The 18,299-nt window shown below is 42.2% G+C and overlaps 1 protein-coding gene across 3 annotated transcripts in view; it reads right to left on the minus strand.

The window, feature by feature from the left end:
• hsd11b2 (hydroxysteroid (11-beta) dehydrogenase 2) overlaps positions 1–16,910 on the minus strand; it is a 40,122-nt gene extending 23,212 nt beyond the window's left edge. For 2 of the 3 annotated variants that reach the window (XM_040133627.1, XM_040133619.1), the window contains exon 1: positions 8,668–9,206. In XM_040133627.1, coding sequence (XP_039989561.1) covers positions 8,668–8,950 — 283 coding nt within the window. In that variant the 5' untranslated portion in view covers positions 8,951–9,206. Of the gene's footprint in view, positions 1–8,667; positions 9,207–13,632; positions 13,649–16,830 lie in introns of those variants that run through there. The other variant, XM_040133635.1, reaches the window with a different exon arrangement.
• Positions 16,911–18,299: the final 1,389 nt, after the last annotated feature.

Raw genomic sequence — 18,299 nt, forward strand, 5'->3', positions numbered from 1 at the left:
TTTATTAACAAATACCAGTCAGCTCTGACTGACGTATCCGTCCCATTGAGGAAACAGAAGCTGTTGGGGGTTGTCAATTCCGGTATTTTTCAAACTGGGTCTTATTCAATTCACTTGAATGACCACACAGCTAAACTGGGGGAATCGCATTCCAGCAAAGGGCCCTCAAATCAGATATCTAATAGAAAATATGACAATACACACACCATGGTGAGGGGTCAGACAAGGCCAAGGGCCGAGGAGTTCACGGTTTGTATGACAGGTTCTCCTGTACGGCAGTGATTTATGGCACCTCCCGGAACAGGACGTTAGCTGGGGGATTGCTCTGAAATTTTGTGATGTGGTCTATTTACAGTTTGTTCGGTATTTTATTGATGGAGATGGGGATTTGATGAATACGATGATTTGCTGACAGTCTATGTCTGACTGTGTGAACTGTCGGACCAGAAAGGTATGGATGATGTGAGCAAAAACAGAGCAGGAGGTGTTGTCCCACTCTGGATTTTGTGGTCATTCTTCGCCACTTCATTGTAGAAATCTGTAAAACATGACTTCAACAAAAGACAAGATAAAATAGAGCAGCACAGGACCCCAAAACAGGGGCGGGGCCTTTTTCCTGTTGGAAAGTCAAACCACCTCTCTGTTGTCTCTTTCAGTCTGTGGGTCTTGCTCCTGTGTAGGGGGGTAGGGGGCCTTTTACAACTCTGTGTCCTGAAGCTCACTGTCTGGTTATCTGTCCAGGAGGATATTTGTTACAAACAGTAGCGATCCATTGATATTATATCATAAGATCATTTTTTATAGATGTTTATTTTGAATCCATTTATTTCACTATTACACAACTGTTTTTATAAGTGTACCCCCATTCTCTGAATCCGTGGCGCTACTCTGACCTCCCCATTCAGAAGTTTGTAAACCTGTTCCCCCCCTAAAACTTTCCAAACAAACTTTAAATCCACGGAGACTGTTTTAAAGACTTGTTTCTGAGTCCTGGCTAACTACCTAGGGATGTACTAGTACTTATAGGTCAACTCACCAGCTAAACACACTGTAGCTGCTGGTTTGTTTGCTTGCGTGAGCTTGCGCGCCACTGCTCATTTAGCATGCTACAGAATCTTCCTTTCATGTTTGTTGTTGTTTTCACGATTATAAACTCGTCTGACATTAAAAACAAAAGGATCTGACACCATTAGTCGCATTACTGTATGTGAAGGATTCATATGTTAGTGAAGGCCTGGACCACATTTCACTCCCTTTGCCGACTAAGAGTCTGAAGGCTTTGGGAGGTTTCCTCAACGTGCCGGCCTTGCAGGCAGCCTGCAGTGCTGCCCAGTCAGCGAGCCCTGTGACTTCAACACTCATCCTTCAAAGAATGTGCCTCTTTGTAGAACACTTCAATTAGCTTTCTAAGAGGTTTACTGGGGCCTTTTTTCCACACTCTGCTCCTATTTCCAGAGCGACACCACACTGACTGTTACCAGCTTTCAGTAGAGCCAATTAAGAATGCGCTGTTGATCGAGATCTAGGCCCTGGACCAGTTTTAAATCTCCTCTTATATATATCATCTGTTTTATTGCATCACAGCCAACGTTCACTGGGCCATGAGGGTGGAATGGCTTCCATGCTGAAATCAGACCTGAAGTAAAGGTTTGTTGTTTCCCCTTGAAATGACACATGAATTCATAAGAAGACGTCTCAGAGGAGGAGCGGTTGCATAACTCCCCTGTCTGTGGTGTTTGTGGCTTTTTGTGTTTGCATACAAGCAAAGATGTTGCAGCCAGTAAAGCTTCCTGAGGGCCACATGAAGAGAGGTGACGTTCGGACATGGTCATGTGGGAGTCTCAGCGATTTTGAACCATGTTGCCATGACATCAGAAGAACTCCTGGAGCTCTCTGGCTTGGCCAATAGACAGCTTAGTTTTCAGTATATGTTGATCTGAGTTGGGATTACCATGGTAGGATGCATTGACGACCAGAAACTTAGTCAACTTTACATTTACGTTACTCATTTGGCAGACGCTTTTATCCAAAACGACTTAGAAGTGAGGGACAACACTGAAGCTTCAGTATAGTAGGAGACCTTGGAGTAAGAACTAAGTACTAAATCTCTTCAGTGAGACAAAGTGCAAGGAGATCAGGTGAAGAAGTGCACTGAAAGTGCACAGTAAGTTCTAGTTATTGTGTTAGAGGTGTTAGGACAGGAGGTGCTATCAAAAGAGATAACTCTTCAAGAGATTTTTGAAGACAGAGACGGACACCCCTGCTTTGAAAACATATGTAGCTCGTTCCACCATCGGGGAACCACAAACAAGAACAGTCTGGACTGAGATTGCCTTGTGTGCAGGGATAGCAATGCCAGATGACGTTCCTTGGAGGAACGCAGAGGCCGAAAGGGAGCATGAGCCTATCTTCTTTCTTCTTTTCTTCTTCTGGTCTCTGCTGGGTTTATTTACTCCAACAGTATTTATAACACGGGAGCTGAATTTAGTTTTTGCTGACACAGCTGCTGAAGAAACGTGGGCAATGCTTTACTTCATGGATCCATAATATCCTAATAATTTCCCAAGAAGTTTTCTGGAAAAAGAACTACTGTTTGGAATTTGGCAGTAATGAGAAATAGAGTGACAGTGTTCAACTGATACACTTCCAGGGATTCCAATTTAGGTTAGTTTTAAGGTCAACTGAACACGCAAAAATGCGAACCCCTGTGTCAATGCTATCATACAATAAATCACACACAGTTCAGCAGAACAGATCTCAGCACGGTGGTGCAGTGGTTGTCACCTGCCGGCCGGCTGGGGCTTTTTTCTGCGAGGACAGGCCTGCATGGGCACCCTCTGGCCTCCTCCCACAGTCCAAACACATGCAGGTTAATTGGCCACTCTAAATTGCTCGTAAGTGTGAACGTCAGTTGAGTCTGGCTCCAGCACCCCGTGACCCTAAAGGAACAAGGAGTATAGCTAATGGATGGATGGATGAACAGATTGATTAAACCATTGGCTGATAATTAAAATAATCGTTAGTTGCCTTGAAACACATTTCACCACAATCCATCCAGTAGTTATCGAGATATTTCAATCTGGAACAAAGTAATGAACGTGGCTGAAATCTGTTCTACTTTTTAAATGGTCTGGTTGTCAACAGGAGGTGTTCAACTGTCTCTTAGAACTTATGTTTATACAAGTGGAAAACAAACACATTTTCTGTGAACATTTTACTAAATCGTTCAGCATTAACATATTTGTGACTCTTCAAATATGTAAATTAACATTTCCTCTTTACGTTGATAGAAAATATTAAGTTTCCTACAAAGCATATTTGCTGTTGCTGTTTAGTTGTATAGAAACGTAATTTTTTACGAGACAGGGTAGGATGTGTCACACTCGTTGCAACAGCTGTGATGTGAACGTTTTCGTCTGTTTGTTATAGCCAGTCAGGTCAGATGGCAGCAGTTCACAACATGATGCATCATGTTGTGAACTGGCATTTATATATAACTGTGTGATACCTAGAGAGGCCTGTCAGGGCACAGAGACAGTTAATAGGATTTAAAGTTTGATATAAAACTAGACACTCTGACACCAGGTCCAGTCCTTTATCTATCTTCCATGGATAACAATCTATTTTTCCAACATGACCCATGTAATCAGCAGCTTTGTTTTATAGAAGTAAATTTAAGTTTTTTATATATGTGGCTGCACACAGTCATAGTTTGAGCTGAAATTCTGCTCGGGCCCTGAAAAGGCTCACGCCTTGCCCATGTGCCTTTTCTCCGGGCTTACTATGTGAATGAGCAGTTCGGTGGCTGATATTTGTGTAACCTAGATTTCTTTCCTTGAGATGAAAGGAGCACTCCTTTCTGTGTGGGCGGTTATGGGGGGAGATGTGGACCACGCCTTTGTTCAAAAGTCTGAAAATGTTTGCACACTAGCTGTTTGACACAAGAGCGCCGCTGCAAGAGGAGGTCTGACAGAGAAAACACACAAAACAAGAAAACACACCAGCAAATACAAACTAATTTGTAGCTAAGACTCGTAGCAGCTGTAGTTGTTGAATGCTGACCAAAGATTTGTTATTTTACTTGGTTAATATTTTACTATTAAGTCCAGCAATTACACTTATTTGTTGTAGAATATAGACAGAACAGGTTTTAGCGACTAGTGCTCAAGTTTAAATCTTTCGTTCCCTTTATATGTACCAGTTACGCCCACTTTTTTGAGTTTTTGAGTTTTGGGTCTTGTGCCTCTTTAAGGCCACAGGAGGTTTGGTGCTGACGGGACATGGTACTGAGTGGAGCTGAAACAATCTAAGTTTCATTATCTTTCGGTTATATTATACTGTAGCTTCCATTTAGCTGTGTTGATACATAATTAAGTTAATTCTACTTCTATATATATATATATATATATATATATATATATATATATATATATATATATATAAATACGTATTTTTTATTTTTTTTTTACAGTCAATAGGAGAGACACTTCTCCTGTGAAACACTGACAACCATGCAGGTTTGGGATGCTTTGGCAATGTTGCTCTAAGTTACTTTGTTTGACAAAGGAGCAGGTTTGGTTGCATATTAAACACAAAGGGTTGGATCTGTTGATCATCTGTCTATTTTTCTTGAAGGTTCCTTTGTTCATCTTTTCTTTTTTTTAACCTGCCCCCTCGCAGTCTGCTGCTTGTTCCCTCTGAAGTGTCTTTGTTTTGAGTTTTTGCCTCGTTTCTTCCCATCTCTCAACAAACTGATCTATTTTCATTGAATGTGCACTTCACGTTAGCTAGCATGAGACTGTACTAAGAACACTACTATTCAGTGAACAGTGTTGGCACATTGGTGACAGTTTCCTTTAATTCGGTAGCAATGTTTAGTGTGTGTATACAAGTATGTCACTATTTAATCACCCCACATGATCCAACACAAGCCTACTATTTGTTTACTGTCCAGCAGTACCATGTCCTCCAAAACTGGCAACACTACAGTGAGTCAGAGTAGGTCCCCTGTTTGTAGCCTGCTGTCTTTTGTAGAATGTAGCTGTTTTGAGTATTGGCTGCACCATCATATAATTATTTGCTGCCATGCGAGCTGCTGATTAAAACTTGGTGAGCCAAACAATGAGTCTCTCAGATCTAAAGCTTGTTTAAAATGGGATTTAAAATGGTGAAATTTAGTTGTGACATCATCGTAATAATAATAAACTTTATTTATATAGCACTTTTCTTTTACAAGGTGCTTTGCAATATACTTAGGGGCCTGGTTGTGCCTTGAAAATCAACAATAAAGTAAAAAAAAAAAATCCATGCAAAATTGAACAGGAAGCCATTGCAGGGAGGACGCAACAGATGTTATATGATCTGTTTTTTTTGAACTAGTGATAATTCTAGCAACAGCACTTTGCACCAATTGAAAGCAAGGGAGGGAAGCCTGAGTAATACCTGTGTAGAGGGCATTAGAAAAATCTAGACGGAAAAAAATAAAGGCATGGACGACCCTGTATAAATCCTCAAAAGATAAGAAGGACCTAATTTTTCAAATTAACTTAGGTTGAAAGAAACAGGACTGAATAGCCTGTGTTACTTAGTCGAATGAAGGCCAGAATCAAATAATACAGCCAAATTTCTTGCAGCTGGCTTAATATTATTTGATAGGGCTCCCAGACTGCAGACTGTCCGACTGAAAGAATAGGGTGTGGCGAACAAGACAATTTCTGTTTTTTCATCAATGAGTTTGAGGAGGTTTTGAGAAGCCCAGCAATTTAAGTCAGAAAGGCAGTCGGTAATTTGGGTTAGGCTGCTATGACTAGTGGACTGTAACAGGACATATAACTGGGTGTTGTCAGCATAACAATGATACTGTACATTCTGTTCACTAGTGACCTGACCTAAGGGCAGCATATACAGTAAATGGAGTACAATAACAGACCCAAAATTGACCCATGAGGAACACCATGAAGGAAATGGGAACCTGAAGATTGGGAATTTCCAACAACAACAGAAAAGGTTGTATTAGACAGATATGAGCATCAAATTTAAAAGCAGACCCCTTTAGACCCACCAAAGTTTAAAGATGCTGTAAAAGGATGGAGTGGTCTACTGTGTCAAAGGCCACACTCAGGTCTAGCAGAACGAGAATGGAGCCTTCACCTTTATCTGCAGCAAGGAGTGAGTCATTTGTCACCTTAATTAATTAATTAATTAATTAAGGCCATTGCAGTACAATGTAGAGCTCTGAAACCAGACTTAAAGTCAAATCTTAAAATCAGAAATGTGGATGGCACTCAGCTGAGAGGCAATAACTTTAACATAAAAATCAGACAAAAAACTGAAACAAAAAGTTGCCTACTGTCTATTTCTGACAGAGCTTTTGGCGAGTACTTGAACTACGTGACATAGCGAGACGTTTGTTTATTCAGTGGAAATACCGTTGTGCCTCTTCCTGGTGTGACTGAGCCTTAGCAAGTCCGGAGTCTTCTTTCTTAATCTGCTATATGAATGAGTGTGATCAGCCCTGAGGCCCCTGGTCGCTCTATTCTGTATTCTTTCACATACAAGCAACAGTTTGGGTGTACGGGTTTGTAACACCGCATGGTCTCAGTAGTGAGCAAATTGGGGTTTGCATAGCTATGTTAAGCCCAGGGTGACAAACACGTAACATGTCTTATAGTAAAATCCACTTCATCCCACAGTACTGAGTGAGTACGTAACACAGTTTAAAGTTATAATGCTTCCATTTTAACCTTTGGCAGTTAGTTTGGTAACATGTAAAAGCTGAGACGGCAGTAAAAGATAATTACTTTTGTCAGCATTGAACTGCAAATGATGAACTGATTCAGTTTTTGCAGAACCGTTTGCGACAGTATATGGTCGTCCAAAACCAGCAATTAAACCATAAACAGCGGCTCCGCACCATCAAACTCCACGACGACCTAAACAGAAGTACTGGCTGCAGGGAGAACATGAAACTTATTGTTACACATTTCAGTTCAGTTTGGCTTAAAATAAAAAAGGCAGACATCTAGAGCTGCAACAATTTTCAAACATTTGTTGGTTCCAGCTTCTCAACGGTGTAGATTTGATGCTTTACTTTGTCAAACATCACAGTAAACTGAATATATTTGGATTCCGGACTGTTTGTTGAAAAAAATCACCTTTACCAGCAGGTAATTTAACTCAACAGCCAAGTGAGCAAAGCATCGGTCCGTGTCCATGGTGACGGCTGTCTGCTACCTTATTTTTCTTGGGAAAGTTTCCACTATAAGTCTCTTTCTGTGCAGATTACATGAGAGTATAGTTACAGAAAGGCAGAGCGTGGCGTTATTAAGTAGTCACATTAATCTGCAGATCTGATTATCTCATTAACTATGACACAAAGAGCACAGAGCCAGCTGGCTGTCAGGCAACAAAAATGTGATTAAGTCTGCATGGAGATGGAGGCCTACCCAAACACCGACAGACTGCAAAACATTCAAAACTCAACACACGCACACACACAGAGATCCATAAACTAATCAGTCCTCTTATCAGGCTCATTTCCATGGCACTCAGAAAGTGGGACAAACACACCTGTCAGTAACTTGTGAACACAGCAAAGACACGCTGCTGATGTTTCCCTCAACTTTTTGACTTTTATTGTGAAGGGGAACTCCCCCCCTCCGCGGCGTGTATTGTTCATTAAGTTTATTCCTCATGACACACAAACGGAGACCAAACACACTCACACACACACCTTGCTCTTTCTCCTCAGTCAGAGTCCCTGTGGGATCAGATCACGTCCCTGATCTGTACAGCAATACAATGGTTTTTAAAAGTGGGTTCAGTTCAGTGTGCCCTGGACTCTGATCATTTACACACACAAAAGATTACGAAACTTCTCCTTTTAACCTCTTAAAGCCTTGTTTAACCCCAGAGCCTCTCCTCAAAGCTAAAATGTCACTCCTCACACACACAGTCTCTGTCTGCTTCCTCCAGCTGACTGAATATTCACTTTTACGGCTGCAGCTAAATTCCTCAGCTGTAGCTCGATTGTGTTGATAGACACATTTCCACAAGGATTTGGGATCTTTGGAAACTTTGGGATTTCTTCTGGAATTTAAAGCAAAGTTTTGTGAGTTTGAAGTTGAAGTTTTGACAAAAAGAAGAGAGGTTTTAATTACTGTGAAGGGCTGAGGATTTCACTTATGTAAAATAAGCAAATTGACTCTTTTCTTACAAAGAAAATTCCGCCGATGAAGATTGTGTGATATTGTTGAGAGCTCTCAAAAAGGTGTTTTGTCAAAATGTGATGATTAGTTTTCAGGAAATTAGCAGTTTTGATCCTTTTCCTTGTATCTCTATTTTGGGTGGTTTTCATGCTTTCATATCAGCTAAAGGATTTCATGATCCTGCACGAATAAAAAACACTTTTCCAGACCTCCTAAACTCATGAATCCAGATCTAACAAATACATTAAAATCCAGCTGAAATAAGGCTGCATTTCCCAAAAATGTGTTTGTTCGAAGATACAAGATTTGCACCCAACAACAACTAAAATGCACAGTTTTACTTCCCTGCAGCAAGATGTAAAAAATAACTCTACATCTTGGAATGAAGGTACTACAGCTAATTTTGCAGTCTCCCAGCCACACACGCACACCTGAGTGAACGCGAGGAGCCTCCTCTTACCTGTGATCAAGACGGCCTTGCCTTGGGCGGGCAGGGTGGCAGGCGGCGAGCCGGTCCTGGCGGCAGAGTAGAGGCAGCACGCGAGGCCGAGCAGTGCCAGAAGCAGCATGGCTGGCAGGCAGAACACCCACAGCCGCTCCAACAGCACAGTGGCTCCCAGCCAGGCCACCAGGGTGGAGGCAGTGCTCAGGTGGGACGCCAAAATCTTCTTCATGGCTCCACCGACAAAAACTGTCAGAACGCCCAGGTAAATCCAGAAGGGAAGAGTGTAGTCATCCATCATCAAAGAAGACTGTGCTGGTTCACCTAATTTACCTGCCTGCCTGTGTGCTGCCTGTTGTCTGTCCTTCTGTCCCTTCTTTACTCCTGCTTCAAATTTAAACACGAGAAAAAGGCGATGATTCTACTCCGAGGTCAGTGTCTGTGTTTCCCCCCAGTCAGTTACTCAGTCACTGTGTTTGTCTCTCTACTGCTCTCCCTCTCTGCTGTACACACACTCTGTCACAGACACAGTGTGGTCCGTGCAGCCGGCGCAGAGCTCGTCCCTGCCTTTCCCTCCGTCTCACTCAGTGCATATATATAGAGGAGAGCTGCTGGGGGAGGAGGGACTACGGGCTGCAGCCCTGCATCTAAGCTGCAGCCCACACACACACACACACACACACACACACACACACACACACACGCAGTTTGCCTCTTGAATAATCGTGGGTATGGATTACTGGAGTATCTTTTTAAGTTTGATGAGCAGACTGTGTGACTGTCTCTCCCGTGGGGCTGACTGCTAACAGGAAAGTTAAGCACACCCATTTCTAGACCATTGACCACTGTCTAAACCACTGATTTCATGGAGTTTTGAAAAACTGGGAAGTGGACCTTGAGTGGTGGTTGTTAAACTACTGTTTCAGAGGTTAAGAATGAAGTTGGATGCTTAATCTTGGACTTAATCACGAAAGTCTTTATAAGGTTTTTCCTGATCATTATTTCAGGGAAGCAAACGCAAACACCTCGTATCTCCCAAACAAAGCAGCCTTATATCATCTGGATGATATTTGTCTGTGTTGTTAAAGGTTTTATGTATGTGAGACATCAGGAACTTGGAATCCGTCAGCGGGTCTGAAAGCATGAACACCACCAAAAGTGGAGATACAAGCTTTTTAACGTGGTGTGTTTAAGAACCCACACCTCGCTGACTGAAAAAAGGACGAGTGGATGGAGTTTGCTCAGTTGTCATGGAGATGGATCTGGTGACATGAACTCAGTGGCTGTTACGATTGATTTGATCAACTCCAAGGACTGTGATATGATTGAGAGCTCAAGTAAAAGCTAGTAAGTCAACCCAGAGTCGTCGTTTTGTCAAACTATTATTTGCATCAAGAATAAACTTCGTATCTTAACCTTGTATCTGCAAAACATGATCTTTTCGAGACAAGCAGACTCGCGTCAATTGAAGTGTTTTATTCTGAATTTAATAAAAATTACCATGTGAAATTAAAGGTAAGCACGTTGTGAAGTAAAGTAAACAAAGTGAAGTTTTTATTTATTTATTTTTTGACAAAACAACCCCAACTCAAGGTTTTAACAGAGCTTTCAACTGTATAACACTGTCTTCATCAGTGGATGGAGTTAGTGCAGTTGTTATAGAGATGATTCTGTTGACATATCAGCTCAGTAGCTTTTTATTTCAATCACTGACTTACTGATTTAATGATTGATTTCGATTTCATCAAGTTTTACTCACTAATGATGACTTTGTCATGTGGCTGAAAGGTCTGGAAAACTCCAGACTTTGAGGGGAAATTGTTCACCCTCTCCCTGACCTCCACCCCAAACCAAGTCTTCCATGTAAAGTTTAATTATTTATACCACAGAGATGCTGTTTGTTTGTCCCCATAATAGAAGAAAGTTCTTACTATGTAACATATTTATGTTCTCATAACATGAGTAATACACAAACATTATTACTGATTAATTAGTAATTGGTCATTATCTTGCTGGACCTGTCAACAGCCTTTGCAACGGTGAACCACCAAATCCTGCTATCTGTACTCTCTGATATGGGTATCTCAAGTAAAGCTTTTTCTTTTTTTGAGTCCTGTCTCACCTGGTATTCCTTCAATGTGTCATGGCAAGGATGTACGTCCTTACCTCATCCCCTCCCCACAGGGGTTCCCCAAGTCTCGGTGCTAACAACACCTCCTTTGGTCCAATTATCCCCTCACATGGCTTCTCATATCACTGCTACGCAGATGACACACAACTATTCCTGTCATTCCACATTCTCGGAGCAGACCTCAGACTGTCTCTCAGACATATCCATTTGGGTGAAGGAACACGACCTTCAACTAAACCTCTCTAAGACTGAACTTTTGGTTATCACGGCCAATCATTCTCTCTATCACAATATCAACATCAAAACCGCATCTGCATCTCTCACCCCAACCAAGGTCACCAGAAACCTGGGTGTCATGTTTGATGACCAGCTATCGTTCCCTGACCACGTTGCATCTGTCTCCCGGTCACGCCACTTTGCTCTGTACAACATAAGAAAAATCAGGCCTTACCTGACTCAGTGCACCACCCAACTCTTTGTACAGGCCATGTTGTCTCTCGCTTCGACTGCTGCAATTTCCTTCTAGCGGGCCTCCCTTCATGCACAGTGAAACCCTTACAGAAGGTCCAGAATGTGGTGGCGCGTCTGGTTTTCAATCAGCCTAAAAGGGCACTGTTCATTGACCTCCACTGGCTACCCATGGCTAGTCAAGTCACTAATGCTCGACTACAGAGTGACTTCTGGGTCTGCACCTATCTACCTGAACTCAGTCGTACAGGCTTATGCTCCTTCTCAGCCTCTGCGTTCCTCCAAGGAACATCGTCTGGCGTTGCCATCCCTTCAGACAAGGCAGTCGCAGTCCAGACTGTTCTCGTTTGAGGTTCCCCAATGGTGGAACAAGCTACCAAATGTTATCAGAGCAGAGGCGTCCCTCTCAATCTCCAATAAACTCTGGGAGACTCATCTCCTCTGAGAGCACTTCCTCTCCTAACACCTTTAACACCCTAACATGCTTTACTAGCACTTACTGTGAACTTTCAGTGCACTTCTTTACCTGATCCCTTTGCGCTTTGTCTCATTGAACAGATCTAGTACTTAGCACTTACTTCAAGGTCTCCTACTGTACTGAAGCTTCAGTGATGTCCCTCACTTGTAAGGCGCTTTGGATAAAAGCGTCTGCCAAATGAGTAAATGTAGGAGTCAGTGGTAGCAGGTCAGGAGGGAGATGACAAAATCTTTATTTAAATACAAAACACCTACACATGAACACATGAATCAGCTTTGTTAGATCAGAGTTTTTTTTCTCAAAGCTCAATTCCACTCTCTGCTTCCAGGTTGTGAATTTATGTACTTGATTTGAATCATTAACATATTGTGGGAATATTTCTTGGATTTTTCCAGTATACGTGACGCTGCAGAGCCGGGTCTGTGTTTCTCAGCAGTGCCGGCCTATGCTTTCACAGGAGGACTAAAAAAATGAAACCAAAAAAAGAGAATATTAAGGCCAATAGCACAGGGTGTTTCTTTGAATGAATACAGAAACTCAGGACTCTCCTGGATAATGTATCCTTCATGCAGGTTTATACTGCATGATGGTACGCCAGTTTGGGAATCACGAGGTCCAAACTCTGGAAGATGGGAGGACGCAGTGCAGGCAGTTTATAAGAGACAGCAGCATTTTTACTGACAACACCAGCTAGGCTTCAACTCACCTGTACCTGACTGTACTGTGAGAAAATAATCACAACTCAGAGCTCAACCAACAGACTTTTTCAGATGACAAAATTCAAAAGGTCTTTTATCCAATCTGTAATGTGTCTTAAAAAATAAAACCAAATTTAATAGAGACAGACCAAACTCACTTTACCTTCAAACTCACATCCCTGAAAAAGGCTGGAGCAAATTTCCAAACAGACATTATTTTAATAAACTGAGGAGAATATTGGAAATTTAAACTGTTACTGACTCGCTTAAATAAAAAAAAAAAACATCAAAACTCAATAAAGTGACATAAAAACAGCTGGAGGACGCTAATTATAACAGCTTTGAGTCTGACTCAAAATCTGAACCGTAGCTACTGGTTGCCCTGAAATGCACTGTGGGATACTTGGCTACCCCAGGTCCAAGGACTCTTCAGGTCATTTGGACTGAACTTGTCCAGATGTGACGGAGGGCGTTTCACAAGAACACAGGTTCAGAGAAGAAAGGTCTCACCGCATCTCATGCATCTATTAACAGGGCTAAGACGCCTCCTGTGTAGACACACAATTACATTTAAATCCTATAAAACCGTTAACAGTAGAGACACATAGATGCTGCAACAAATAAAGTCCAACTTCTAATAAAGTTTTCTGAATCTGATGTGAAACACTGATGGAGAAAAGTCAGAGAGGTTTATGAAAATAAACACAAAAATTAGACTTCAGTGTTTTTAAATGGGACTACATTTAGGCCGACAAGTAAATAAATCAATAAAGTATTCATTGTCCTTTATGTTGGGAAATAAAACTTAGACAAAGTAAAAGAAGAATTTTAGAAAATTAGAGACTTAAATTTTGGTGACTGAGGGAAAAAGGACTAATGACCCCAGTATCTGTAAAATCCTGTCCCTGCTGATCGTCATTTTTTTTGTTAGGATTTTGCGCTCAGCAGCAGCTTCTCCTCAGTGACTCTGACGTGAGCAGCAATCAGGATCAGGTCAGCGGAACACAGCGAGTATCATCTCCTGTCTGACATGATTACCTGCTACTGTGAACACGCCTGCTGAGCTGCACAGTCACACTGCAGCTTTAACCCCTTTCCCTTAATCCAGGCAGCGTTTTGACACGCATCACATCCCGCACAGCCAGAGGAGCCGTTCCTCATGTGTCCCAGATCAGCTTTACCAATCACTGCGTGACCCCCGGTCTCACCTGGATGTCCCACAACCTGCAGATTAAAGAAAAGACACGCACCTCGGAAACTTGACCGACAGATAGAAGATGGCACGCAGATACAAGGCTGTCAGGTCACCTTGGTGAAGCGGCAGCTTGTTCCTCTCACCTTTACATTCAAGTCACAGAGCAAACATCTGTTTCTCTGAAGACAAATACCCAGCAGGATGTTTATGCTATGAAAGTTTTTCCAGGTTATGACTCTGTTTCCTAAACTGAGGCTTACCTGAGCGATTTTTAGGCTATTGTTTGGAAAAGGGGAAGGACAATATGATCCTGCAGCAGTCGAGACACTGCTTAAACCCACACAACCATCTCAGTGCAGCTTAGAGCAGCTTGAAAAGACAAATCTGGTGTTCTATATTTTTCTTATTATCATCAAATCCCATGTTTAGACTCAAACGAACAGTTGTTAGTCACTCAACACCTTCCCTGCTCTGTCTGTGGCTCTCAGATCTGAGGCCATTGGTTCCTACTGAAGACGTAAATCTTTAAATACACATATACATATATATAGTTTCATTTTACAACTAGACTTGCGAGAAGGTATATTGGGTTTCAAGCACATGACGCAACCAAGGGCGCACAAACCAGGGCCAAACAGAAAACCGGGACCACTTGTCGTATGACAAAATCTTATATTTAGCTCTGATCCTGCAAGTTTAAATAATTTCTGTTTATAAAGTTTAGTTGGGGATGGATTTTTTGTGCAGAATCAAACTGCAACTGTCTGTAGTTTTTATCAAACAGGAGGAAACAGTGACTTTACTGGGGACTATTTTCAGCGCCGGATTAATCCACATTTGGTGCTGTAGTGAGTATCTGGGGCAGCAGGACGGTGTGTGTGTGGGACTGAGTCAAAATAAACTACAGTGTGTTTGTTTATGCTGATGAAGGAACATGTCACCCAGAGCAACATTGACACTCATCATGCGACATTTGTGGGAAATGTAATTGCGACAGCAAACAGGTTTTCTATTAACATAAAGAGGAAATGTTGTTAACTTACGTACTTACATGTGACAAGTCACAAATACGTTGATACTGAACTTCTCAGTAAAATGTTCACAGTCAACCTGTTTGTTTCCAACTTGTAGTGACTCCAACATCATTAAAACTGGTTTATGGTTCTGTTTAGACTCTCACAGCACCCGGTTCAGGTTCAGGAAAGATCCTGGTCTGGTTTAATCCAGGAACAGTTCACAGTGACTTTCTGACACAATTTGTTTATTTACATTGAACCAGAACCAACATCTTTCCTGTACCTGAACCAAAGAGCTGTTGTTGCCTGAACCACAGACGGGACTCTGGACGTGAACCCGGTCTCTGAGGTCGCAGTCCTGATCTTTGTGCGTCCTCCGTCCACCTCAACCACCTCCTGGAGACTCTGCTGCTGTTTATAAATGTAGCTTCATTCATTCATTCATTCATTAAAAAAAAAAAAACATTGTCACAGAACATAATTGGGAAAAACGGTTTAGTAAATTTATGAATGGAATTTTATAGGTGACGAGGTTGGGCTCGGTGATGTGTTTTGAATAGTTTCTGGAAACAATGGAGGTCTATGGGTCAGAGGAATAAGACATATCAGGTTTTGATACACAAAAAGTACTTGTTAGTAGGAGACAGTCAGTGTTCACCTGAGTTTGCACATGGGATTTAATGACAAGAAGAAAAATACAGAAAAAACACCAGATGATGCAGGTTTCCAGTCTTTGTTAAGTCCTGGAAAAAACTAAATTGACATTCGTTTTAATCTACAAGAAGTTCATATTCTTTATCTTTCATATCTGATGTCCTGACAGCAGCAGAAATGTCTGCTGTGTTCAGGGATGAGGTGAAGATGAATCATATCGGATCACGTTTTCAGCATTAAGCCAATAACGGCCTGATAAGCAACTTCTGAAGGTGGAATGAATAGAACTCACCTCCTGTTGTTCTTGAACTAAGAACCTGATTTTGTAAGATGTGTCTGAGAGAAGCTACTCTTTAGGGATCAAGTCTCTTTTCTAAAATAGTCTCCTGGTCTCATTGTTTGATTAAACCACTGGTCCCTTTTGGAAGATGAAAACCCCCTTCAACAGAAAGTTTCATGATTTTCAGACACAACGACATAAAGCTCTCCTGCTGCATTTACAGTTAATCTGAGGCCAAAATGCTCTTCTTCAGTGGTCACGGGGTCGATCAAGAGAAAGTTGGACACTATTTCGTCATTTTTTAAAGCCAAAGGCCAAAATGCTCGGGTTCCTTCTATGATAGAAACATCTTTGGGTTTGAAATTGTTCAGACATTTAATAAATGTCAATTCTCGGGACATTATTCGCTGATTTCTGACATTTAAATACAATCTGCAAATGAATCAGTCGTGACAAGAGTTTCAGCCTTAGACTTGACTGACGTGTTTGATCAAAGAGAATTTCCTGTCACAACTGAGTTTGTCTTCTACCTTATTTGAACTAAAACTGAATCTTGATAACTCTTCCATCTTCCGAGCTCTCATTTGTTTATTGTTCCCAAATGAATCAGATTCATTCAGCTTTAGTTCCGCTCCACGTTTTTTCCCGCAGTGGCTCCAAACCCCCACTGACTTCACTGTTCTACACAAAGAAAGCAGGCTCTGAGCCAAAAGTCCTGCAAAACATAGTCTTTCCCTGAAAACCTTTCGTATAATGTGAACAGCCAGAGACAGGCTGCTTCCTGACAACGTCAGCACTTGAGAGAGGAGATTCAAGGGTTCTCCACCTGATGAACTGATCTGTCACAGCCTTTTGTGAGGCGTTTCAGGAAATACAGTGTGTTCTGGAGGGTTACTGAAGACAAAGCAGGGCATCAACACCACCAGGGATTGTGGTGAGACATCCACATCTATAGCTGCATCGCCTGCAGAAAACTAAAGAACGTTACCCTGTAAATGTCTGATTCTGTCTGATGAATCGTATAGCTCGTGTTTTGTGTTGTTCCCGCTTTACATCAAAGCTGAATGATGTGAACTAAACTCTGTGTTTTAGCTGCTGCTGGGTTGATGGAGAAGAGTCATCAGAGACAGGGTTTTACACCACAGTTGTATAGCAGATTATAAAAGCCCCTGTTGCTATGATGAGGTGTTGTCTTCAGCATCTGCCGTGTGTCCTCCTGTCATTCTGCCTCTCTGACCCTTCTGTCAGGGCTGGAACCCACCTCTGTGATCACCTCAGCCATCACCACCTGGTCCCAGGATCAATCCAGACTGGACTGACGGCTGGGGGGTTGGTCCACCACAATCTAGCTCTGTGGCCATCCAAGAAGCCCTCTTGAGCCATAAACAGCTTGAGGAAGGGAGGCACATCTGCAGTGTCACACAACACAAAGTTCAAGTTAGAGTAAGTGTAACCAGTCTTTTCTTCTTGTTGACTGTGATGTCCTCACCTTCACTGTCATGTTGCAGAATTCACTTTAACACCTGGGGCTCATCTTAGACTGGCCCTCTGGGATTTCGTGGCTTCACTGGGACTAACACTGGGCATCGTGGATGACCTGCACCTTTAAGTTGGTTATCAGTGCATTTTTGTGAAAGAGTTGTTAATGAGACGTGACATTGTCAGAACCATGAATGAAGTGATTAACATGAGATGAAACAGTGAAATGTAAAGAATATGATCATGATTAGCAAAACTAAAACAGAGTAAAAAGCTTTAGAAACACTAGAAAAAAATTTCCAAATATTAAAGTGAGGCTGAGGATTTAAATACTATGTCTTTAGTATAGAGTGAGTATTTTGTGTTTTTTGTCTGATGGCTATAATGAATATGTGAAACACATGAAAAGGTTCTAATTAATGTGACTGTTTCTGCTCCAAGAATAGTGGATTCCAAGTTTTTCTCCTCATGTGTTTGCTCAGTACTAATGTTCGTTCCCCTGTGCCTCAGGATCACTCCCTGCTTACCTGTTTGTCGGCTCAACTGTCTGCCTGCACCTGCTCATTTCCACCTGCCTCCATCTTCTTCAACCCCCTGCTTCGTCTCCAGCTGCCACGCTCACCAACCAGCTCACCTCCACGAGCTCCCGGTTCTGCTGATTCCCCGCTTCACCTGCCAGCTCCTCTGCCTTCATTCCTCGCCCTCCTCAGCCCTGCCATCCACCTTTTCCCTTCGTCCTTTCCGCTGCCTGCTGGAGCTCTCACTGGTTAACCCGGCAGCATAGGTTACCGTGGTTTTTTACTTGGTTACCACGGTGATCTACCCTGGTTAAAAGTGAGCCATCTTCAGGATACTAGAAAACCTGAGATAAACCTAAGAGCTGGACAATCCACTGATCTCACTTTGTGGTACAGGTCCCTGGATGTACTTACGGGATTTATGACATCAAACTATTCTGGAGCCAATCAGGGTCCAGTATGAAACTGACAGTGTGATGTGAGACTTTGCAGTGAGGGAGGAAATATCTGGGCCTCATTTATAAAACAGTGCATAGGAGCCATACTAAAAGTGTACATATGCACAAAAGCCAAAAATGGCGTACGCAAGAAAATAATCTGATTTACAAAGTTGTGTGCATGGACCCCTGCAGGCAATGTTCCCCTGTCTACCTGTAAATGTGCACAGGTGGATCAGCCTCATATCCCGCCCTCTACACGCCCGCGTTCATCCATAAATGGTCAATGCAAAGCA

The sequence above is a fragment of the Xiphias gladius genome, chromosome 1 (assembly GCF_016859285.1).
Source record: "Xiphias gladius isolate SHS-SW01 ecotype Sanya breed wild chromosome 1, ASM1685928v1, whole genome shotgun sequence".
In the NCBI taxonomy this organism is placed as follows: domain Eukaryota; kingdom Metazoa; phylum Chordata; class Actinopteri; order Istiophoriformes; family Xiphiidae; genus Xiphias; species Xiphias gladius.